Genomic DNA, 20,394 nt, shown 5'->3' with positions numbered 1-20,394 from the left:
AGATACCGTACAGTTTTTATATTCTTTGGATGATTTAAGGTATGAAAACATTTTATTTACTGTACGTACAAATGGGCTTGGTAATGATTAGCAGTTATACAATAACTCTATGAAACCGACAAACAAGCTTCCTTTCTATATTGGCTTTTAACCTAAACGAGGGGGATGACTCTTTTAGTTCTAGATTTTTGCAAGTTTAGTGGTTTAAATGATCTATGATGGTTATATATGATTTATTAATTAAAGGAGCAGTTCGAGTTAAAAACAAGTTTGGTGCAATAGAAAGAGTAACAAAAAATAAGAGACCCGTATTTTTTTTATACCTTGATAGGCCGTCTCGTTCAGCTTCTACAGACATTTGTTTTTGATGAATCGTAAATAGTGACGTCACCGGTGGGATACGCGAGAAACTCAATGTGAGTCACCAACCACTCCCTTGTACGCAGCTGATGAACCTTTAATAGTGCATTGGATTTAATAGATTGTGTTTTGGATTTGTTAGCAGTCTTGCTCTGTTGAATCCTTGAGGGAAGTTTTTGTTAGTTGTTTTTCCTATAGCATTAGTATAAAAAAGAGTAGAGAGAGAGAGCAGTAATTACGTTTGTTGTGCGAAACAGTGTTTCTTCCATACATGTTTTTAGGATGGCACTGTCTCCGGAGCTCTGAGAGATTCCCCCGGAGGAGACCAAAATATTACGTCTATAATGTAATAAATATAATAGTACTGTGTAAAAATAATGTGCCTCGCCGAATACTAAGTGTCCCTTTGCCCCCCCTCCCCCCGGATTTTTTTCTGAAAGAAACACTAGTGTGAAGTAGAAAACACGTGTTAGTACAGCGCGTGCTGTGTTTGTGAAGTGAAGTAGAAATGCCTAACACTTGCTGTGTTTTCGGTTGTAATTCTTGTGCAATTGAAGCTGAGGACGTAAAGTATCTTTTCTTACGTTTCTAAGTCGTGAGAAATCACCAGATCGATATAAATTATGGCTCAAGAAAATCAATGGGGAAAAAATGTACTAAATAAAATCACTCTTGTTCCAAACATCTTGAAGAGCCTGCCTTCGAGAAGTCAAGTCTACTAAAAGAAAAGTTAATGCCAGTGGCAGATCTAGGCTGGGGCCGGGGGCCTAGGCCCCCCAGTTTTTGAGTGACAAAATTGATTTAAGCTATTATTTAGATATTTTTGAAAGTTTTTAGTAAGCATGATATACATATCATAGTCTGGGTTCTGACTCCCCCCCCCCCCTGAGTTTTTACCGTCTAGATCCACTTCTGGCTAATGCCAGGAGAATTATTTTTACGCAAACTGAGAAAGAATGCTGTTCCAAGTATATTATTGAAAGGTTTAAAATCCGAGCCATTGAACGAGCACCGATCTATGTCCAGTTACCAACGTACAGAAATATCGTACAAGACGCAATTGACGGTTGTAGTCAAGACGAGGCATTAGAGGGTAATAGAGACGTTGTCACTCATGATTCTGAAGATACTGCTTTAGAAATAAGCTATACAATGTGAATTAGGGAGTGAAATATACCGGCTTGTAGAAGGAATGAGTGACGATGACTGTTCCTCAAGACATTGATTCATCGTTTAATTTCTCTGTATCATGTGACAATGATGAAACGGGTTATGAGAGTTGTTCCGCGGACAGCTATGAGAATAAAAGAAATTTAACCGGTGAAGTGTTTTTCGTATTCTGGCAAACTTTACAGATGTTATTTCATTTTTGCCTCATATGTTGCGCTCCTGTACATACGTTGAAGCACAAAATTATAGGGTCAGTGTTAAAAATTGCAACAAAACGTGAAAATGAACATACTTATGTTCGGGAACCGGAAGAATGCTTAAAGGAAAGGTACTTAGGTGTTGCAGCAATCTCGTCCGCCATCTATTTACATATTGGTTTTGATTTTTTTTTTTTTTTTTTTTTTGAAACGCTGAACTCATGCTTTATAGGATACGTTTTATAATATTATAAAAACGTTTGTACAGCCCACCATCAGATATCATTTTCTACATGCAGATAATATTTGTAAGTCTTTGCAATCAGTTCTGGAAAAGGAAACCGCACTTAGAACGTGCCACGCACCTCTCACAAAGGAAATGCTTGGCACTGTGTAGTGTGTAAGCCTGCTCTCGCTACTTGCCCACCTATGACGTCATCACAAAATATTTCTTCCTCTGTAACTCGCTAACGACTGAACGTATCGCGATCAAACCACCACCATTCCTTTTAGAATTTTCAACTCTACAAATGGAAATAAATTGTAAAAAATGCATTTCTAAGTCGAACTGCTCCTTTAAATAAAGCATATGCTACACTGATATAACATTGATATTACAGTATTAAACTTAAATTTTCAACTACACACAAATTTATACCGTTGTTATTTACACTAAGATATTCTATATATAACTCCTTGAAATAAATTCATGATTTCAACGTTTCCTTGTCCAAAAATATACTTCCCTCAACCTTTGATATTATAAAGCTCAAGCGCTTACAATGTAAGTTCAAATAAAAAATATCACGCAGCTATAATCACAAGATTTCTTTGAAGAAAATATCTAATTTTGCCCAGTGTTATAGAGCTATACTGGATTTGCAAAGAATAGATGTTTAAGAGGTACACTTCTTAATGAAATAATAGACAAATTTACCCGCTGGAATAGCAAATTCGTACTCAGATCTCCTTGCTAGGCGATTGCTCTACCATGGGCGACCTGTTTTCTTATGTTTTCGCACATTATTTTCTCTGATATTTCATCGTTATTCAGTATCTATCGGTACTTTAGTGTATGTATATATGCTTTAAAAATAGTGAATATTTCAAACCATTACCTATCAACAGTACTATTAATTACACTCACCATTAGCACACTCAACATCATGTCATAATTATTAATTAGGAATATAAGTTGCTCCTTTCTCTGTTGAAAAACCGCTGCCATTCTAAGAATAAAACACTCTACCTCTTCTTGCAATTGAGCCAGCAATCTATTTACTCGCTCATTTGGAAAGCTTTCACTTATTCCAACAATTGCAGCGCTGAATTCTGCATACCGTCTGGTAATCTGCAAGAAAAATGACTTTGTCAAAAATACAGTTGAAAGAAGTAATGGAAATAGCTAGACTAAACTTACAAAATGATAATTAAAATTTATAAAATATCTAATATGTAAAGATGAAATCGAAATGTCACAATAGCATAAGAAGCGATATATATATATATATATATATATATATATATACAGGGTGGCCTAGTTTAATCTTTCCACGAAAATATCTCGAAAAAAGTTGAACATAAATGAACTGAACAAAAATTCAAATAGGAAATACCATCGAATGGTTGTGTCGCGATGCCCCCCAGCGCTGCTCTTCAAGGGGGCCCGGGACCCAACTTTAAAATTTTAAATGAAAACATGGGGCGAGTGACACCTCGTTCAATAGATCTTTAAAAACTAAAAAGCGATGTGGTAAAAGATTTTTCATATCGATCACCGTATTCAAAATGGCTACCAAGATATGTTATCTGTATCAGATAAACGTCCAGTACCACTAATATGAAAACGATTGAACATAAATGAGCCAAACAGAAACTCAAATAGGAAAGCCATGGGGCAAATCGAATGATGATGTCGCGGTGCCCTCCAGGGCCACCTTTCATGGGGGCCCAGGCCGAAAAACGAAAATATGGGTCAAGTGATTTCTCGTTCGATAAATCTTCATACACTAAACAGCGTTGTGGCAAAAGATTTTTCATATAAGTCACCGTTTTCAAAATTCCCGCCAAGACATGGTGCCTGTATCAGATAAAACGTCCAATACCACTAATATGAAAATTGTTGAAGATAAATGAACAGGATAAAACTCATATAGGAAATCACAGAAGGTTTTTATCATTCCACGCCTCGAGAATAATCCAATGGAGAAAAAGATTATTAAAGTATATGCTAAAGAGGAAATGTAATTCTTAGAAAATTATCTTTCCGATCTCCCTCCCTAAGTGGGTGAAGCGGGAATGAATGGTAAAATCTCAAATGAAAACCCCACTTTTACTTGCAATAGGTATGGTTTGTCTGAAACACTTGGGTGTACAAGTGACTAGTACTAATGAACCAATATTGTACAGATGGCTTTTGAGCAAAACCAACGTTTGTACACATTGTTCTAAAATTGCATTGTTCGACAAATTGGTTTCGCATTGCAGTTGTTTCATTTTTGCACAAATCATTGTCTATAATCAAAATGGAAGGTTCCATTTAACAAGAATTTTACCAACTATTTTCCATTACAGACATCTACCTCTTATAAAAACACATTTCAGATAATTTTGTTGTGTAGATACAATTTGAAAAAATTAAGGTTCTCATTTGCAGTTTCACCGTTCCTTCCCGTCCCGCTTTACCTACTTACGGAGGTCGTTGGACCGATGATTTTCTAGGAATTAGAGTTCCTCCTTTGCACTATGGCACTTTTACTCTAATCTTCATCTCCTCTGTAGCAACATTTTCGAGAAGTGGAATGATAAATACCCTCTATGATTTCCCATAGAAGTTTTATTCTGTTCATCCGTTATTATCTTCAACCGTTTTCATATTAGTGGTACTGGACGTTTTATCTGATACAGACACCATGTCTTGGCAAACATTTTGAAAACGGTGACCGATTTAACAAATCTTTTGCCACATCACTTTTTAGTTTTTAAAGATCTATCGAACGAGGTGTCACTCGTTCCATATTTCCATTTAAAATTTTAAAGTTGGGCCCTGGGGGGCATCGCGACATCACCATTCAATTTGCCCCATGGTATTTTCTATTTGAGTTTTTGTTCAGTTCGTTTATGTTCAAACGTCTTCGAGATTTTCGTGGAAAGAATAAACTGGGCCACCGTGTATATATATATATATATATATATATATATACGTGTGTATGTGTGTGTGTAAATATAAAAGAACAAACGGTAAAATAAATCAACTACATGGACATCTACTTATAAATCAGTGTACAAAATTTGAATGAAACCAATTACATAGTAAACTCATTACAGAAGATGAGAATAAAATCGACAATTTTCAATATTTTCACAAACCTAATTTAAGAAAGGAAAGATGTCAACACTTCCTCATGTAGCAGAAAATAATACAAACTCTTTAATTGTAAAAGTATTTTATTAAAACGGTGATATTTTCTTAAAAATAGTAATTGACGCATCTTTAATCAAATGTTTAGAAATAAGTGCAAAACTTACTTCGATGATTGCATCTTCAGTTATCCTGCACAGGTTCGGTCACTTATTCTGTGGCCTTGTTCACTAGGTTAAGTCAATCACTTGAAGATCGAATCACTTTACACCCGAAACTGATTTTTCAATCTTTTGATACACATCAGTATGAAATCACCCAAAAAATTTATATCAACAATGGTTGAATGACTTAATCTAGTGAAGAAGGTATACAAAAATTGACTGAAACAGTGCTTGAGAACTCTTACAAATTCAATCAACGAAGTAACTGTTTCACTTCTCTGTTTAACAAGTAAAACGGTGATAGGTATGTGGTAAGTTCAGTGTCAATTTCGGGAATCACAACCGCCCATACCGTCAATCCGCGTTGAGATATGAGATCTCGAAGCCACAGTTATAGCCCTCCATAAAAGAAACTGGTAGCTTCAGAACAGTACGAACTCTCAAGAACGTTACAGCAATATGAAGTTCACTGAACAGAGTTCACGCCGTTCTGAACGCCATTTCTTTGACAATAATGTTTTGCACTTTGAGCTACATAAAAGTAGAATTACTCATGCTTTACACGAATATGACTGACAAAGAGATTCATCAAATTTTTGTGAACATTCTAAAAAAAATACAACTAAGTACGAAATCTTACAGAGTACATGTTGCAAAGTACGTATCATCTTAAGGATATTTATTTTCGGCCCAGACAATTAGGTTTGACACACATGAGTTAATTAATTCAAATAGTCTCATATAAGTTTATTATTTTTAAGCAATCACTACAAAAATAAAAAAGGAAACGGTAGTTCAGTAGCTCAGGCCTTTTTGATATATGGGTCCAAGGTTCGATCCCAGCTAGCACCAAATGAGCTTTGTGGTAAACGAACATCGTGTGCGTGGGCTTTTTCGGAGTTCTCAAATTTCCTCCCACTTTTTCATTCATTACAATCATCACCGTATTCTTTAGCCTACAGAGCATAATTATGGAACGTACATTTCATTTTTAATAAAGCAAAAAAAAAAAAAAAAAAAAAAAAGTTATTGGCTGTTACGGCATTTTCACACTTATCTAATTACTGATGCATGCAGTAGTTTTGGATCCACTGTGTAAGAAATGAAAACTATTTCCAAATATAAAACTTTTTTCTTACATAAAATTAAAACATTATAAATCAGCAATTACAATATTACAATATTCTACATAAAAGAAAATAAATATTTACTTACGTAGTGAGGTCTCATATCAACCGCTGTAAATTTAGTAGGATCACATTCCCGTACGCTCTGAATGTTCAATTGCAAAATATATTCAAATCTGAAATAGAAAATTAGCATTAGAGTGAAGATAATCTACCGTATTCAATTATCACAACTCGCATTATCAAATAATGTAAGAAAATAATGTTAAGTATTTCACCAAGCACGTATATGCTTGATACAATATGAACTGACATAGATGACAATTATATAATATATGATTATAAGTAGACGAAATCACAGATGGTTTTAGCCATTATATTGCCAATGTTGTTGCCAGGAAACTAAATCCAGCAGAACCGGGTAAACCGAATCTACTTCTTTATAAAGCACTAGAGGAAACAAGTCTCAGCACAATTGATTCCGTCGTTAGAGAAGTCTTACTTATCTCTTGGCCTACAGAGAACTCAGGTGAAAAGTTTCTTCTTCTGCTTACCGATAATGACACCTACATGCTAAAAGCAGGAGAGGTTCTAACAAGTTTCTACGTAAATCTACATGGTTTACATCGATTGGCGGAAGAACTAAAAAATAATTTGCCGAGAGTAAATGATATAGTTTCTTCTGCCAGGAAATTTTTTTCTGAAATCACCTAGTGGAATTCAGACGTTCGGAGAGATGATATCAGGAATACTTCTTCTTCCAGGACCAATAATTACTCGCTGGGGAACTTGGTTGCTAGCCGCATTGTATTACGCCACCATTATGAGGAAATAAAAAGTGTCAAAGAAAAATTCGACAACACCAAAGCGGCTTGTATTTCGAAGGCAAAGAATGCTCTTCAGGATAGGAAAAACATCACTAACTTTGCATTTATCAGAGCCAACTTCGCTGACTCATCTGCTTCGACTGAACACGTTCAGCTCTTTGACTAGACGGAACAATGTACATAACTGAAAAAGTTTCAAGGAAAGTCCTATCAGGAATAATGGGCGATATAGCTTTCTCGAGTTCTGGAACGAAAACCGAGGTATGCGACGATGATGGAAGTAACAGCAGGTAGTCAAAGAATAGTAGTCCATGGGGACCGAAAGTAGTAAAGAGTATAAAATATATGTCGGTAACTTTGTGTGGCGTTGAGCGAACATTTACTTGCTAGAAAAATGTTTTAAGGCGCAATAGGAAGTCTTTCACAGTAGGTAATGTGAGTGTATATATATATATATATATATATATATATATAGTATGTGTGTGTGTGTGTGTGTGAGTGAGTGAATGAGAGAGAGAGAGAGAGAGAGAGACTGACTGACTAAGCTCCAGTTTCTAATGTCAGATTAACATAAAAATGTCTAAACTAAATTTATTTGTTTAAAAGGCTAAAATGATGTTCACAAAACCTAAAATTCCGGGCCCCAATTATAATATATATATTGTACAAAATCTCTAATGTGTAATCTTTTGTTTCTAGTATGTACTCTTGAACAGAAAGCAATATAAAAATCTTGCAAATTGGTATTCCAATATTTTATAAGGCAACTATCAGACAGGCATTTTGTAAGAAGATATTTCGCTACTACATTATTCATCAATATTAACGCATACAGTTCTAGAAACTTCTTAAAAACCTTGGGGGAGGTATGGAAAATTGACCTATTAACCTTCTCCTCCCACTACATGGTAGTAAAACAAACATTTTCTCCGAAATCCGGTGTTGCCAAGAAATTCAAGCTAGCTGACAATTTTCGACCAGAGGGATGAGTGCGTATTCCTCTCTGTCACTTGAGAAAGGTTTTGGCGAAAAAGAAAAAAAAAGTAGCGTGGAAACTCCGAATGGTTTGTGTTGTTTTGTTATTTGACACTTTGAGTGGAAAAATCTTCCTTCTTCTTTTGGAGAGAGGAACAAAATTCAAACTGGACGGCAGCTCTCGGCGAAAATAGGGGGTGAGCAAAAGCTGATCTTCTCAGTCATATGAATATGGAATAGCATGTCTCAAATGTTTTGGCGAAGAAAAAAGTAGTCTGGAAACTCCGAGTGCTTGATGTTGCTGTTATTTGACACTTTCAACCTGCTTTCAACAGAATATTTCTTTTTCCATTGAGACGGAATGATCTATATATGCAGGCAAATTGGTCAGTGTTTGTTTATTTCCCCCTTCTCTATATAGAAAGAAAGAACCCAATGTGTAACCCATTAATCACAGTGTAATGGGGACCAAAGCTATGGCAACGTCGTTGAACATAAGTTAAGTTACAATGTCACTAGTAAGAGGATATGATTGTTCGGACAGTTCCGATTACCACCCACTAAGGCTTTTAAGATCCTGCTAGTTCTCTATATAATATATTGCATATTTTGCGTCTTACATGCCGTTTCTACGAATCCCATATAACATTTCATGTTAATAGAATGAACACAATTTGTACACCTCGGTGAGCATGGCAGCGTTCGCTTCCTTGTAATTACTAACGAACTAGTCTTATAGTGTAAGAAGTGTGAAATTCCATCACAACAGATGGCGCTTAGGTATTTCTAAAAATCCAATTTTCGACATCACACAACCACTTATGCCTTATTAGCTCTATTCAGACACCTAACGTAGAGGCCTTACAGAGATATATTACATTCAGCCATTTGCACCCATTACATAACTTGAACACGTCGCATTTCTTGATCGGAAACGTACAGTGATTATGTTAATTAGTCTTCCTATGTATTTTTCCCTGCAAAAGGTAATAATTCGTTTCAATAAATAATAGTTTGTTAAATAGTGAACTCCGAATTACGGATTTATTCTTGGAAATCATAGTTACATTTCACATTAATACACATTAGTAAATTAAGAGGTACTAGCTTTGTCTATTCTGTTCAAGTATCATCACCTATAATTTTCGAAACTTGATCATGTATGGTTCTTAAGTGTTGTTTATACTAAACTGAACTACTTTACTCACCCACCACGTAACGTAAGCATTATTCATGGGAAATTTAATTTTGATTTCACTTTAGATTATTTTTGTTTGCTGATCAAGTTCTATAGACTGAGTAGTTCGAATTAGATTCAATATTCAGTTTCGTACCTGTTATATTGTCGGGGTGACAATGTACTTTTACTTTCACTCATTAAAAAAAGAAAAAAGTGTTTATGGCCATACCCTCTTCAATCTTCTAGGACGTACATATTAGCAAAATACAATTTGTAACAACTCAATTGATATTTTCTCCCACTTCATGATAATGTAATGTATTCTGTTACTCTTCACTTTTTGTACCTGTAGCAGTATCTCGCTCTTTTAATAAATAACAGAATATATACAGGATGGCGCAAGAAACGGCAAACTGAATATGGCTAACAAAAATGTTCAATACACAAAATATTACAGAAAGGTTGGTATTAAAATACTTATCAGAATATGCACAGGTAGCCAGTGCATAAACCGCGTTTACTATCCTCACTTTCTTGGATATCCTTTCGAGACGAACTGATAACTATCTGACACTCATTTTCGCAAATCCACAAGGAAGTCATGATCGCGCTCGCAGATGCACTATATATGCTGGTAGATTTTCTTCTTCAGATATCCCTAACACAAGTAGATACAGCGATTAACATCAGAAGTAAATACGGCCACTCTTACAGCCCCAATATTCTTTACGGTGTGGACTGAAGGCACCGAATTTTTTTCTCTCCTCAACAGCCATTAATTTCGAATTTTCTGACCATTCATACATTACCTTTTCTATTCAAGTATCAATTACTCCCTGTTAGTCATGTTTCACATACTAAAAGTTATATCGTTTATATGCGTCATCGACAACAACTGCCATTATTCTTCAACTACAGCTACTTGCCACAAAATTTACAAGTTCAGAACACAAAATTAAGAATTTTATATGACCATTTCAGTATACGGTCCATCCTCTAGAATCTCAGAGTATTCGCCAATCTTAATCTCTACATTCCTCTTGATTGTAGAAATTTCAGAAATCAAGGAAAAATATTTTTGTAAAACAGTATTTGTAAGCTATTTCTTTCTTTAGTGTTAAATCTCACAAGTTTAGGGCATGTGGCCTCATGGATTTCCCGAATCACGCTTGTAAGCCATATACAGCTACATGGAAGCCACATTTAGTAAAATTACTAATATTTCTAAGATGTTTCACATTATTAAATAGTTCATCCTCATAATCTACAACCGCATTACTGATTTAAAAATTTCACCAAAAAAGAATATTTCCATCAATTACTAAAAAGTTCCTCAATGTAACAACTATAGCTTAAGTTTATTCTATCAAATGTATAACACAAATTACTTGAAACGTCGAATAAGCCACAATTGTTAATTATCAATTTACCCTCTTAATCTTGTTAAAGAAAAATCCAGGAAAAGAAATTCAGTTTATAGGAGTCGCACCGAATCTACGAAAACACATGCAACCTTGTCAACTTACCTAGGCCAGAGCATCTCCTGCAGTTTTTCCCAGTATTTATCAAGAGCAGGCACAGCACGTTTATGGCAAAGCATTTGGTATCGCAGGATAATATGAACACAGAGAAACAGTGCGATAGCATCGTAACAGTCTTGTACATACAAATCCATGTTTTTCTGTAAACAAAAGAAAATGAGATAACGATCGCAAACACTTTTATTCATTTTTATACGTAGTTTTAATCAAAATTCGTTTCAATATCTGAGTTAAATTTGAGAGTTCTGTAATTTTACTGAGCAAATGCAAAACCTCCTAGTCTCGCAAGAATTTATTATAAACTTGAAAATCAAAAGCATGATGCAAGGATTCCAAAGTTTCATAAAGAGCTTGTTCACTTCCGATGTACATGTTCACCCATAGAAACCCCTGCTGGAAATACAACTCGAACAAAAATCCCAGCAGTGGTTCGGATCCAATTAAATAATAGGTCTCTTCCCTTATAAATCTGGTAGTGGATTATGGACGTCAAAGATACAGGTGGTATTTTAATTTAATGACTGTACATAGGTCATTCATCAGTATACTGCAGATAACTACATTTTTCTTAATTTTTCGTAAAAGGAAAAGAAAAACAACCACCACACACTGGGAACAAAGAGGGGTTATTCATTTCATTACGTTGAAAAATTAAGTAGGTTTTCTTATCATGCTTATCTACCTATCTACCAAAGCGGACGGGAACCCCTAGTTTGTAGAAGAGCACACTGGGGCAGAATCAAATTCCAGTGAAAAAGAAATGCATTTCTTAAGTTTTGCGAGACATTTCATGAAATCCAATCCTAACCAATATGAATAATTCTTAAGCTTCCAAGAAAGCAGATGCATTATTTCAGGGTTCTTTATTCTTTCTTTAATGTGGCTATACTTAAAAAGTGTCTTAATTCATTCTTACAACAAAGTAAATTACTTTAGATAATTCATGTATAACTGAAGAACAGATAATTAGCTTTAGTATTACTAATATAGCTGTTATCGTTAGAATTACTGCGTTCATAACAGCATTGTGACAGCTAGTGCACTATGACAGTTGTGTGTGGCAATGGGAATTTTAAAACTAAAGCAAATTACTGGAACATGAACAAGTTTTAAAAATCAACTACGTGCACAAATCCTAAACGGCAAATGTTCTAAAATAATTTAACTGCACAAGTCCTAAAATTATGGACTTGTGCTAACTTTGTTGTGACTTATAAACGCTGCCTCCTCAAGTTAGGCATGTAAGTTAGGATGTACTCCTTACTAAAAATAAGTTGACACGTTTCCAAACGTTCTCAAAATTTCCTCTTCTAAAGCTGGGAAGGCGACAATTTCTATATCTTTGCGATATTTCATTTTATATTTATAAAATAGCAAAAATAAGGAAACAGTTGAACTATTTATCATGAATTTTTGAACTTAGCATTTCGGTCAAGCTGTATTTTCATTTCATTTCGACTCAAATACCTACATGGGGAAAGAAACTAGGTTCACATACACCTTTTGAATATTTTACATAAATTTATTCATTCCGTATGAGCAACGGACACTTCAGCTAGTAGAAATTAAACAAATCTAACTCATGAACCTCATCACACTCACATTATACAATTTTCTCCCTAAAATTGAAGGATTCGGATTAGGAATTAGATTTCTGGGCTTTCAGCATCTATGGCCATGTTAGCCCGTCACGCATGAGGAACGACGTCAATTGGCCATCATCACACTCTCCGAGCAAAGGGTAGGAAGAAAGTATTGGGGAAGGAAGGAAGCCACCTGGGACCTGATTATTAGAAAAAATAAAAATGAAATCTTTAAGTTTTATTTCCCACGGTTATGCCGGCTAGGCTAAAAAAGACGGTGATGATGAGAAATGAATGAAATGGTGGAATAAATAAAATGGGAGGAAACGGGAGAACCCCGAAAAAACCCACGCACACGGTTTGTCCACCACGAAGCTCACTTGGCGCAAGCTGGGATCGAACCAAGGACCATATGCATCAAAGGTGAACGCTCTACCATAATAATTCCATCGCCCTCCAAACTACAGGAACGAGTAATGAAAATGATACGCCCAACAAAATGTAAGAACTACACGGGTCTAATCGTCAAATCAATTATGCAGTGTTGCAAACCCCGCACACCTTTGGTGTATCTCGAAAACGGTTAGAGATATCGCTTTCGAACAAACGCTATTAGGATTCCTGAATCTTACATAGACTTTCTATGGTGTTTCCAGCATTATGTCATATGGGCACTTTTCCTCCTATAGCAACTGCAAAATTTTCAATTTTTTCCCCCTGTTACTCACTGGATGCTGTGCGTTCTTTAATTTACTCTTTCGGTTACTCCTTTTCATTCCGTAGTATTATTTTTCTTGCCTTTTTGCTAGTTTTGCTCTACGGACACTTTAATTTCTTGATCTTTGAAGCTTTATAACTTCCTTATTTGGCAACACTGACACGTGCGGTTTCGCTTGTTGGTATTCACATTCTGTACTAATTCTTTTGATGGCATAAACTTCTATATGTTCCATTTAAAAAAATACAACTTTGTACTGAGCTGGCAACACTGTTGACCTGGTAACATTGTGTGGTACCTCACAAGACGTCCCCCTTCCACAAGTATATGGATCCACCACACTCTTGCTAATATCTCTTCTGGTTTCCGATTTATTTAGGGCTGTCCAACATTACTGAACCACCATGTATATATGACCGGATCAAAGACTGTCTGAGGGGTGTGCATTAATAACTACCAAAATAACCAATCACACTGAAACTCTTCAAAGTGATATGTGACAGTATTCTTTACCCCTGACAACACTGATGCATAGAACGGAGAAAAGTATTTCAAAGAAGGTCGCAAGTGTTATGCAGGAAAAAAATGTTCTCTCCTCCTGGCTTCTGTTTTCTTCCCTACTTGTCAAATCCTATATTGTTTTCCTTGGTGAATCATTTTCCTTTAACCTTTTGAAAATCGACTTAAACTATTGCTTTTGCAAAGCTCTGCTTTCTTTTAAGACCCAAACGGAAACATGATGGCAGAAAGTTTCGGAAAATGTTGCTATATTCACTGCTAGATTCTCATTTTAGACAGTGTATATTTAAAACAAAGGGAGGTGCACGTGCATAAATCCGGCCCGGTATGTATATATAAAACGTTTCTCGCTATTCCTTACTGTTTTCGTTCTATGGCAATAAATGCTGAAACCAAAAATCGTTAATTTGAACCACTTTCAGAGGTTAAGGGAGGGTATAGAACCTATTCTTGGGACGCTGAATTGATGCTAAATCCGCATCTCGATACCTCCTATTGTTTTGGCTGTGATACCTGACGACAGACAGATAAACTTGTTCTGTAACATTTCCGACACTTATGTATAACAGTTTGGAAATCTCAAAAAATCGGGTCATAAATTTTGTATGTGAATTTACAAAATGAAACGAGGCGAAGACATCTTTTTCGATAATCGAAACTAGAGAAAGAAATTATTCGAAAGCGAGACATGATGTGACTTATAAAATTTACGAAGTGAGACAAGGAAACCTTATTTCTCGTCTCATCTCGTGGACAGCGCTATATCAGATGCATTTATTACTATAATGGTAATAATATTCGATCTGTGTTACACTTCCGTGTTTACCAAAATTGAAGAGTGCGTCTATTACAGTACATTTCTTTGATTTTGCAACAGTCAATAGTTATTATTTATATAGAGCTTATCATTTTATTGCTATAATATTTAATCATTCAGGGGAGACGTTTATGCTTGTTGTGTTACATTGCTCCTTGAAAATGTTTACTTTATCTGAGTTACGGGAAAGTAAAAGAAAAGTGTGTTGTGAAAAAGATTTTTAAAAACTGACAAAAAGAAGAAAGGAAAAATAGTCATTGACCATCAGAATTGCTTTCCTGACAAATTGGAAAGACATGAGCCGACGTCGCACAATCATTGACAGATGGATTTCCCCAGCGAGAGGGTTGTCCGCTGGCGTTATTTGAGCGCTGTTTTGAGGTTTTTGGTGGAAAGGGACCATGCCTTTGAGTTTCTGAAACTGTATAAGAGGATAGCGAATAGAGTTTACTGTGAACTTGGAGCTTTATATCGAGATAATGAACTTCTTACCTGAATCACGACGAAAAAGTATTCCCATTTGCTGTGTGAAATTACAACAAAATGAGGTTACAGCCCACACAGCTACAGCATTAATGACCGTTCTTCGCCCTCTCTTTCCTGGTCGCCATATTTCCAGATCTGGGGACATTCATTGGCCTCCACTGTCCCGTACATTGGACCTGTGTAAGTGCTGCTATTTCTTGTGGAGTTACCTCAAAGCACGTGTATACAAGCACTGGTCCCGTACATTGGAAGATCTGAAGGAAGCTATTAGCGTGGAAGTCACTGAATCGATAGACGTATATTGTAAAGAGTGCATGCCAATTTTGAAGAATGACTTCAGAAATGAATGAGTAATAAAGGATACCACATGCCAGATGCTGATTTCCACACTTGATTTTGTAAAATGCTACTACGAACTCGAATCTTGCCAATAGATTTTGTTTTGAAAAAAAAAAAAAAAAAATTAAAAATACGATTTTATGACTTTACATAACGTCCATCCTTTCTGTCCTACCCTGTATATAAGCTCAACATTAAAAATAATTTGATACGCCAATTCGAAAATTCGACTTCTAAGAAGAGAAGGGAGAAATTTCATTTTTTTTTTTTTTCATTCATTTCTACATGCAAATCAACGTTGCCTTACGACAAATGTGCTGGAATTTTATCATTTCACTTTCATAAATGCGTATCCCAAGGGTAAGAGGTTTTAAATGTATGCCAAAAATAGACTATCTCAGGAGCCCCTAACGTTCGGAAGATAAAACTTCGTATATACACTCTTTACGAGAAATAAGTGGACATGTGTCCAGCGTTTTCGAAAATTCCAGTTTTCTTAGGTGAGGCGATGGGGAGACTGTTTATATGCTTTGCTTAATATACTAAAATAACATCTTCGTTTTCTCTCATCACAGGAAAACAATTGAATTGTTTGAAATGAATTTTTGTACATAGTCAATAACTGGCTTGAGTCGGGTTTTTATAATGTCAGTTTTCATTAAAATCCGTATCCTCGGGAGAGAAGGGGAGTTAAATAGATACATTGAAAATTGAGTATCTCACGATCCTCTTACGTTAGAGAGATGGAACTCGGTATATAAATTCCTCGTTGAAAATAAGTTGGCATGTGCCCCAAAAACGGTTGAATCGTTTAAAATAAATTTTTAAATTTAGCAGTTGGATAGACCTGGATGTTTACCATTATTCGCACACTTTAATTAAAATGTGTTTCTTAAGGATAGGAGTTCGGTAAATTTTTCGTAACAGTAACAGCTACACCATTTGAAGTGATTTTTTTAAAGGTAGTTAACACTTGGGGCGAGCTTCTTTTTATTATTTCATTTCTATTCAAATATGCATTTCAAAGGATAAGAAGAGGGGTTCAAATATTTCCCGTAAGAACAGGCATATAATTAAGAATGGGCATATCAGCCAGACATTAATAATAATAATTAAAAAAAATCAAAAAAGCAGCTATTCTCAATTAAAAACACCTTACTCCCAAAATGAAATGAAATGAAATCTTTGAGTTTTACGTCCCACGGTTATGCCGGTGAGGCTAAAGGAGACGGTGATGATGAGTAATGAATGAAATGGTGGAATGAAGAAAGTGGGAGGAAACGGGAGAACCCCGAGAAAACCCACGCACACGGTGTTTGTCCACCACAAAGTTCACTTGGCGAGGGCTGGGATCGAATACTCCCAAAATGTTTTACATATTATGATATTACTTTTTTATACTGAATGCAGATAACTTGAAATCAAATATTTATATTTGTATTAATTCATATTGGAATATAAGTTTACCTTGAATAACTTCACAATTTTAAAACAAAAGTATTGATGTTCATGGTGAGAGGAGTATAAAAAAAGTATTCAATTTATAACCAAAAAAGTAAATAAATAAATATATAAAATAAAAGACTTTTATTTTATTGATATTTCTATATAGAAATTCACAAATTATTCTTCTGATATAAGTACATATGATTTCTATTGATTGTAATTTTTTTTTATTGTATTATTATATATATATTTTTAAATAATTTTACAAAAATATTTCCAATATTATTGTTCTCATAGTCTATGTTTCTACATATATATTGTTAAATCTAAAATTTATAAAATATAATATTTAGATTGGAATATACATGTATAAAGAACAAATAGCGAACGTTATAGAAGTTAGACCAAATATAACAATAATAAATAAGCTTTGCACATTTCCAACATTATATTTGTATTTTAGTGGTTCGGATTCTATATTTTACTATAGGTTTTCCTCACTTTGTAGCGCAATTAAGTCTTTTGCAGTTTGCAAAATGGTAACATATTTTACACTACATACTTTAACCTGGTTATTTATTAATTATGGCTACTATACGCTATATTTCTTTCGTTCAATCATCTATCTACTAAAATGCTACAATCACAACAAAAAGCGCCTGAGCTCCAACCTATAACATTGGATTTCAACCCTTTGATTTACGGTTATTTGTGATTTCACGTTTAACAGAAAAAAATATTTTAAACTATGTGTACTTTAAATAACTTATTTAAGTAGATCTTTTTCATATAAAGTTTATATTTTTAAATTATTGTTCAAAGCCTTTGTATTTTAATAAGCCTTTTGCAAAATCAATGCAAATGAATTGTGCTGCCATCTTTGGAGTTCTTTCAAACTATACGTTTGTGGGCGCTTATATGTTTGTGGCCAATTCTTTCGACACTGAGATCTCGGAAACTACAGGCTGTAGAAACATGACATTTTCACTGATCGATTGCAAATTTTGTGTAGATTGTCCAGTTCTAATTGAATATTTAAAAAAAACATGGCCACTATTTCTTTATTACATTTTTACGGATACACAGAAAGTGTTGAAATTAAAAAAGAAAAAACTAAAGCATCATATAAAACTACATTATACATTTCAAGAACACAATTGTATACAGGGGTTGCATACCTCTCAGGCGGTTGTTTCATGGGCAAATTATAATGAAAAAACGAAGGATAACCATTTCTTCACTCTAACAGTAAATTGAATCTTTATTGTTTGGAGTGTTTTGCCCAATGAACACCATATATCACTGACATTATAATTAATTATTTGTGTAATGTATTTGCTTATTACATACTGCATGCAAGAAGATAGAAAACACTGATCATACATGAATTAAGAACTCCAAACGGAAGTAGGCTCAAATCTTGCAAACGGTGCGAGATATTGAAAAAGTACTCGAAAAAATCTTCCCTTTATGGTAACTCTTGCTCATTTTTTATCAAGACGTGTTTCACTTGTGTTTGTAAAGGGACATGTACTGATGTGAGGAATAACAAGGAGATTCATGCTCATATGTGAATGATGTGCTGTGTAGAGAGCGCAGGTTCAGCTAGTTGTGGATTGAATTTGCAAGAACACGGTGACAACGCCGCGGCAACAATATTGTACTGCTACTGAATAACTCTCACATGTGAGAAATACCTTAGAGAAAACACAACATGAATATTGGGAAATTCTTGATATCGCTTTTACTCTAACATTACTTAATAAAGAAATCTGAAATCCCCACAGTTTACCAATTACGAAAAGGAACATGATGTAAATGTTATTCCGTTTTTTTTAAAAAAAAAAAATAATCAAGCGCAAGTGATTGAAATAAAAAAATCAACAAAAATATTTTTTAAAAATAAAATCGTGATTTTTCAATCTTTTTTTAATATGATCAATAAAAGAAAAATCAACGGTCAGGTTATTTTTTAACACTTACCACAAACATATTCAACGTCTTGCCCATGATTTGGTTGAATAACTCTAATGCTGCGAAATTCTTCACCATAAAGAATTCGGTAATGAAGAGGTACTCCCTACAGGCATTATCTACAAGTGCATATTGTTCACTGCGAAACAGTGCTTCAAATGGGTACTAAAAAGAAAATTAAGCAACAATTAAAAAATAAAGGTAACTATTCGTTTTTCGAAAATATACACTATTTAATTTTACATTCCCAATACAAATGTAAGCAAAAAGAAATATTTCCGGAAAAAAAATATTAGTGACCAACATCACAATACAAAAAAAAAAAAAAAAAAAAAAAGTCAATATATACGGTGATTACACACTTGGTGTAGTCAGATCATATACCAAAGCTCTAGGAGTCGGAACACTATCTAGTAATGTACAGTATAGATGTAAAAAGACTGAGCTCCCTCATGACTATTCGGTTAGCGTACATCTCTTTGGTACAGGAGATCCTAGTTCAGTTTTTTTGGGATATGTGATTCAGAGATGTTCACCCTCGCGAGGGCATCCTCACCCTCAAGTTCCCTCGCCCACAGTGACGCGAGGGCGAGGAAGCGCGAGAGCGAGGACAAGTTTTGGCCGCGAGGGCGAGGACAAGCTTCGATGGCGAGGGTGCGCGAAGGCGAGGAAAAGCTTCGACGAAGAGGACGAGGGTGCGCAAGGGTGAGGACAAGTTTCGGCAGCGAGGGTGAGGATGCGCGAGGGCGAGGACAAGCTTCGATGGCGGGGGTGAGGGTGCGCGAGGACGAGGAAAAGCTTCGACGAAGAGGGCGAGGGTGAACGAGGGTGAGGGCCAAGTGTTACTGCGGGAGCGAGGGTGCACGATGGCTAGAGACAACTTCCTTCAGGAGAACGAGGGCACGCGAGGGAGGAGGACAAGCTTCTTTAAAAGCAACTGTTTTGGAGTTTGCTGTTTGACCTCTTTTGGAGAGAGGCAAAATTTAAAATATCATCTGCCATGTCCCCTAGATGAAAAGTTAGTGTCATAGCAAGGTTATACATTAATCGTATTTTTCCTTTCAATTAATTGCAGTAGACAATTTCTCGTGTGTACGTACATAATTATTAAAAATAATAATGCAAATAAGAATAATATTTGATTTTTCTCATGAAAGTTTCCGGGTAGAAATAGTGCTACATTAAGAAGTAAGTGTGCCTCATTGTTGCCCTCCCTGTGCTGGAGACGTTTTAGATAAGAAGTGTCTACTACACTGTCATGTTTAAAGAGTGTTGGTAGACAGACAGACAGTCACTCACGTCATTCAGCTGTAAATGACAAGAGCGCTGATATCTGAACAAACACAATCAATGAGAGAACCATCAGAATGCAGTAGATCAGATGGAAAAAGACTCGATGGAATAACTTTGGTTCATAGATGGCCATTTTGCTCTGGACTCTCTCGGACTCGGGCTCATTTTTTTCAACTGGCTCTCGCTCATTTATTCCTTTGGGAATCGTGCTCGGGCTCACTTCCCTCAGTTGGACTCGCGCTGACTTATTTCATTGGCGCTCGGGGTAGCGCTTAATTATTGAACCCGAGAACGGTCGAGCGCGAATGCCGAGCTAG

General features: G+C 35.4%; 1 protein-coding gene across 3 annotated transcripts in view; it reads right to left on the bottom strand.

Moving 5' to 3' along the window:
* The window catches only part of Vps52 (vacuolar protein sorting 52), an 87,016-nt gene that overhangs the window by 6,386 nt on the left and 60,236 nt on the right, over positions 1-20,394 (bottom strand). For all 3 annotated transcript variants that reach the window (XM_081743506.1, XM_081743513.1, XM_081743499.1), the window contains exons 9-12: positions 18,794-18,949; positions 10,888-11,042; positions 6,468-6,555; positions 2,875-3,078 (exon numbers count right to left, since the gene is read on the bottom strand). In XM_081743506.1, coding sequence (XP_081599632.1) covers positions 2,875-3,078; positions 6,468-6,555; positions 10,888-11,042; positions 18,794-18,949 — 603 coding nt within the window. The remainder of the gene's footprint in view (positions 1-2,874; positions 3,079-6,467; positions 6,556-10,887; positions 11,043-18,793; positions 18,950-20,394) is intronic.

Source organism: Thermobia domestica, chromosome 2, assembly GCF_964235325.1.
Source record: "Thermobia domestica chromosome 2, izTheDome1.hap1.1, whole genome shotgun sequence".
NCBI classification, from domain to species: Eukaryota; Metazoa; Arthropoda; class Insecta; order Zygentoma; family Lepismatidae; genus Thermobia; species Thermobia domestica.
Note: the sequence above shows the minus strand (reverse complement) of the source record. Positions and strands in the feature narration are given on the sequence as shown.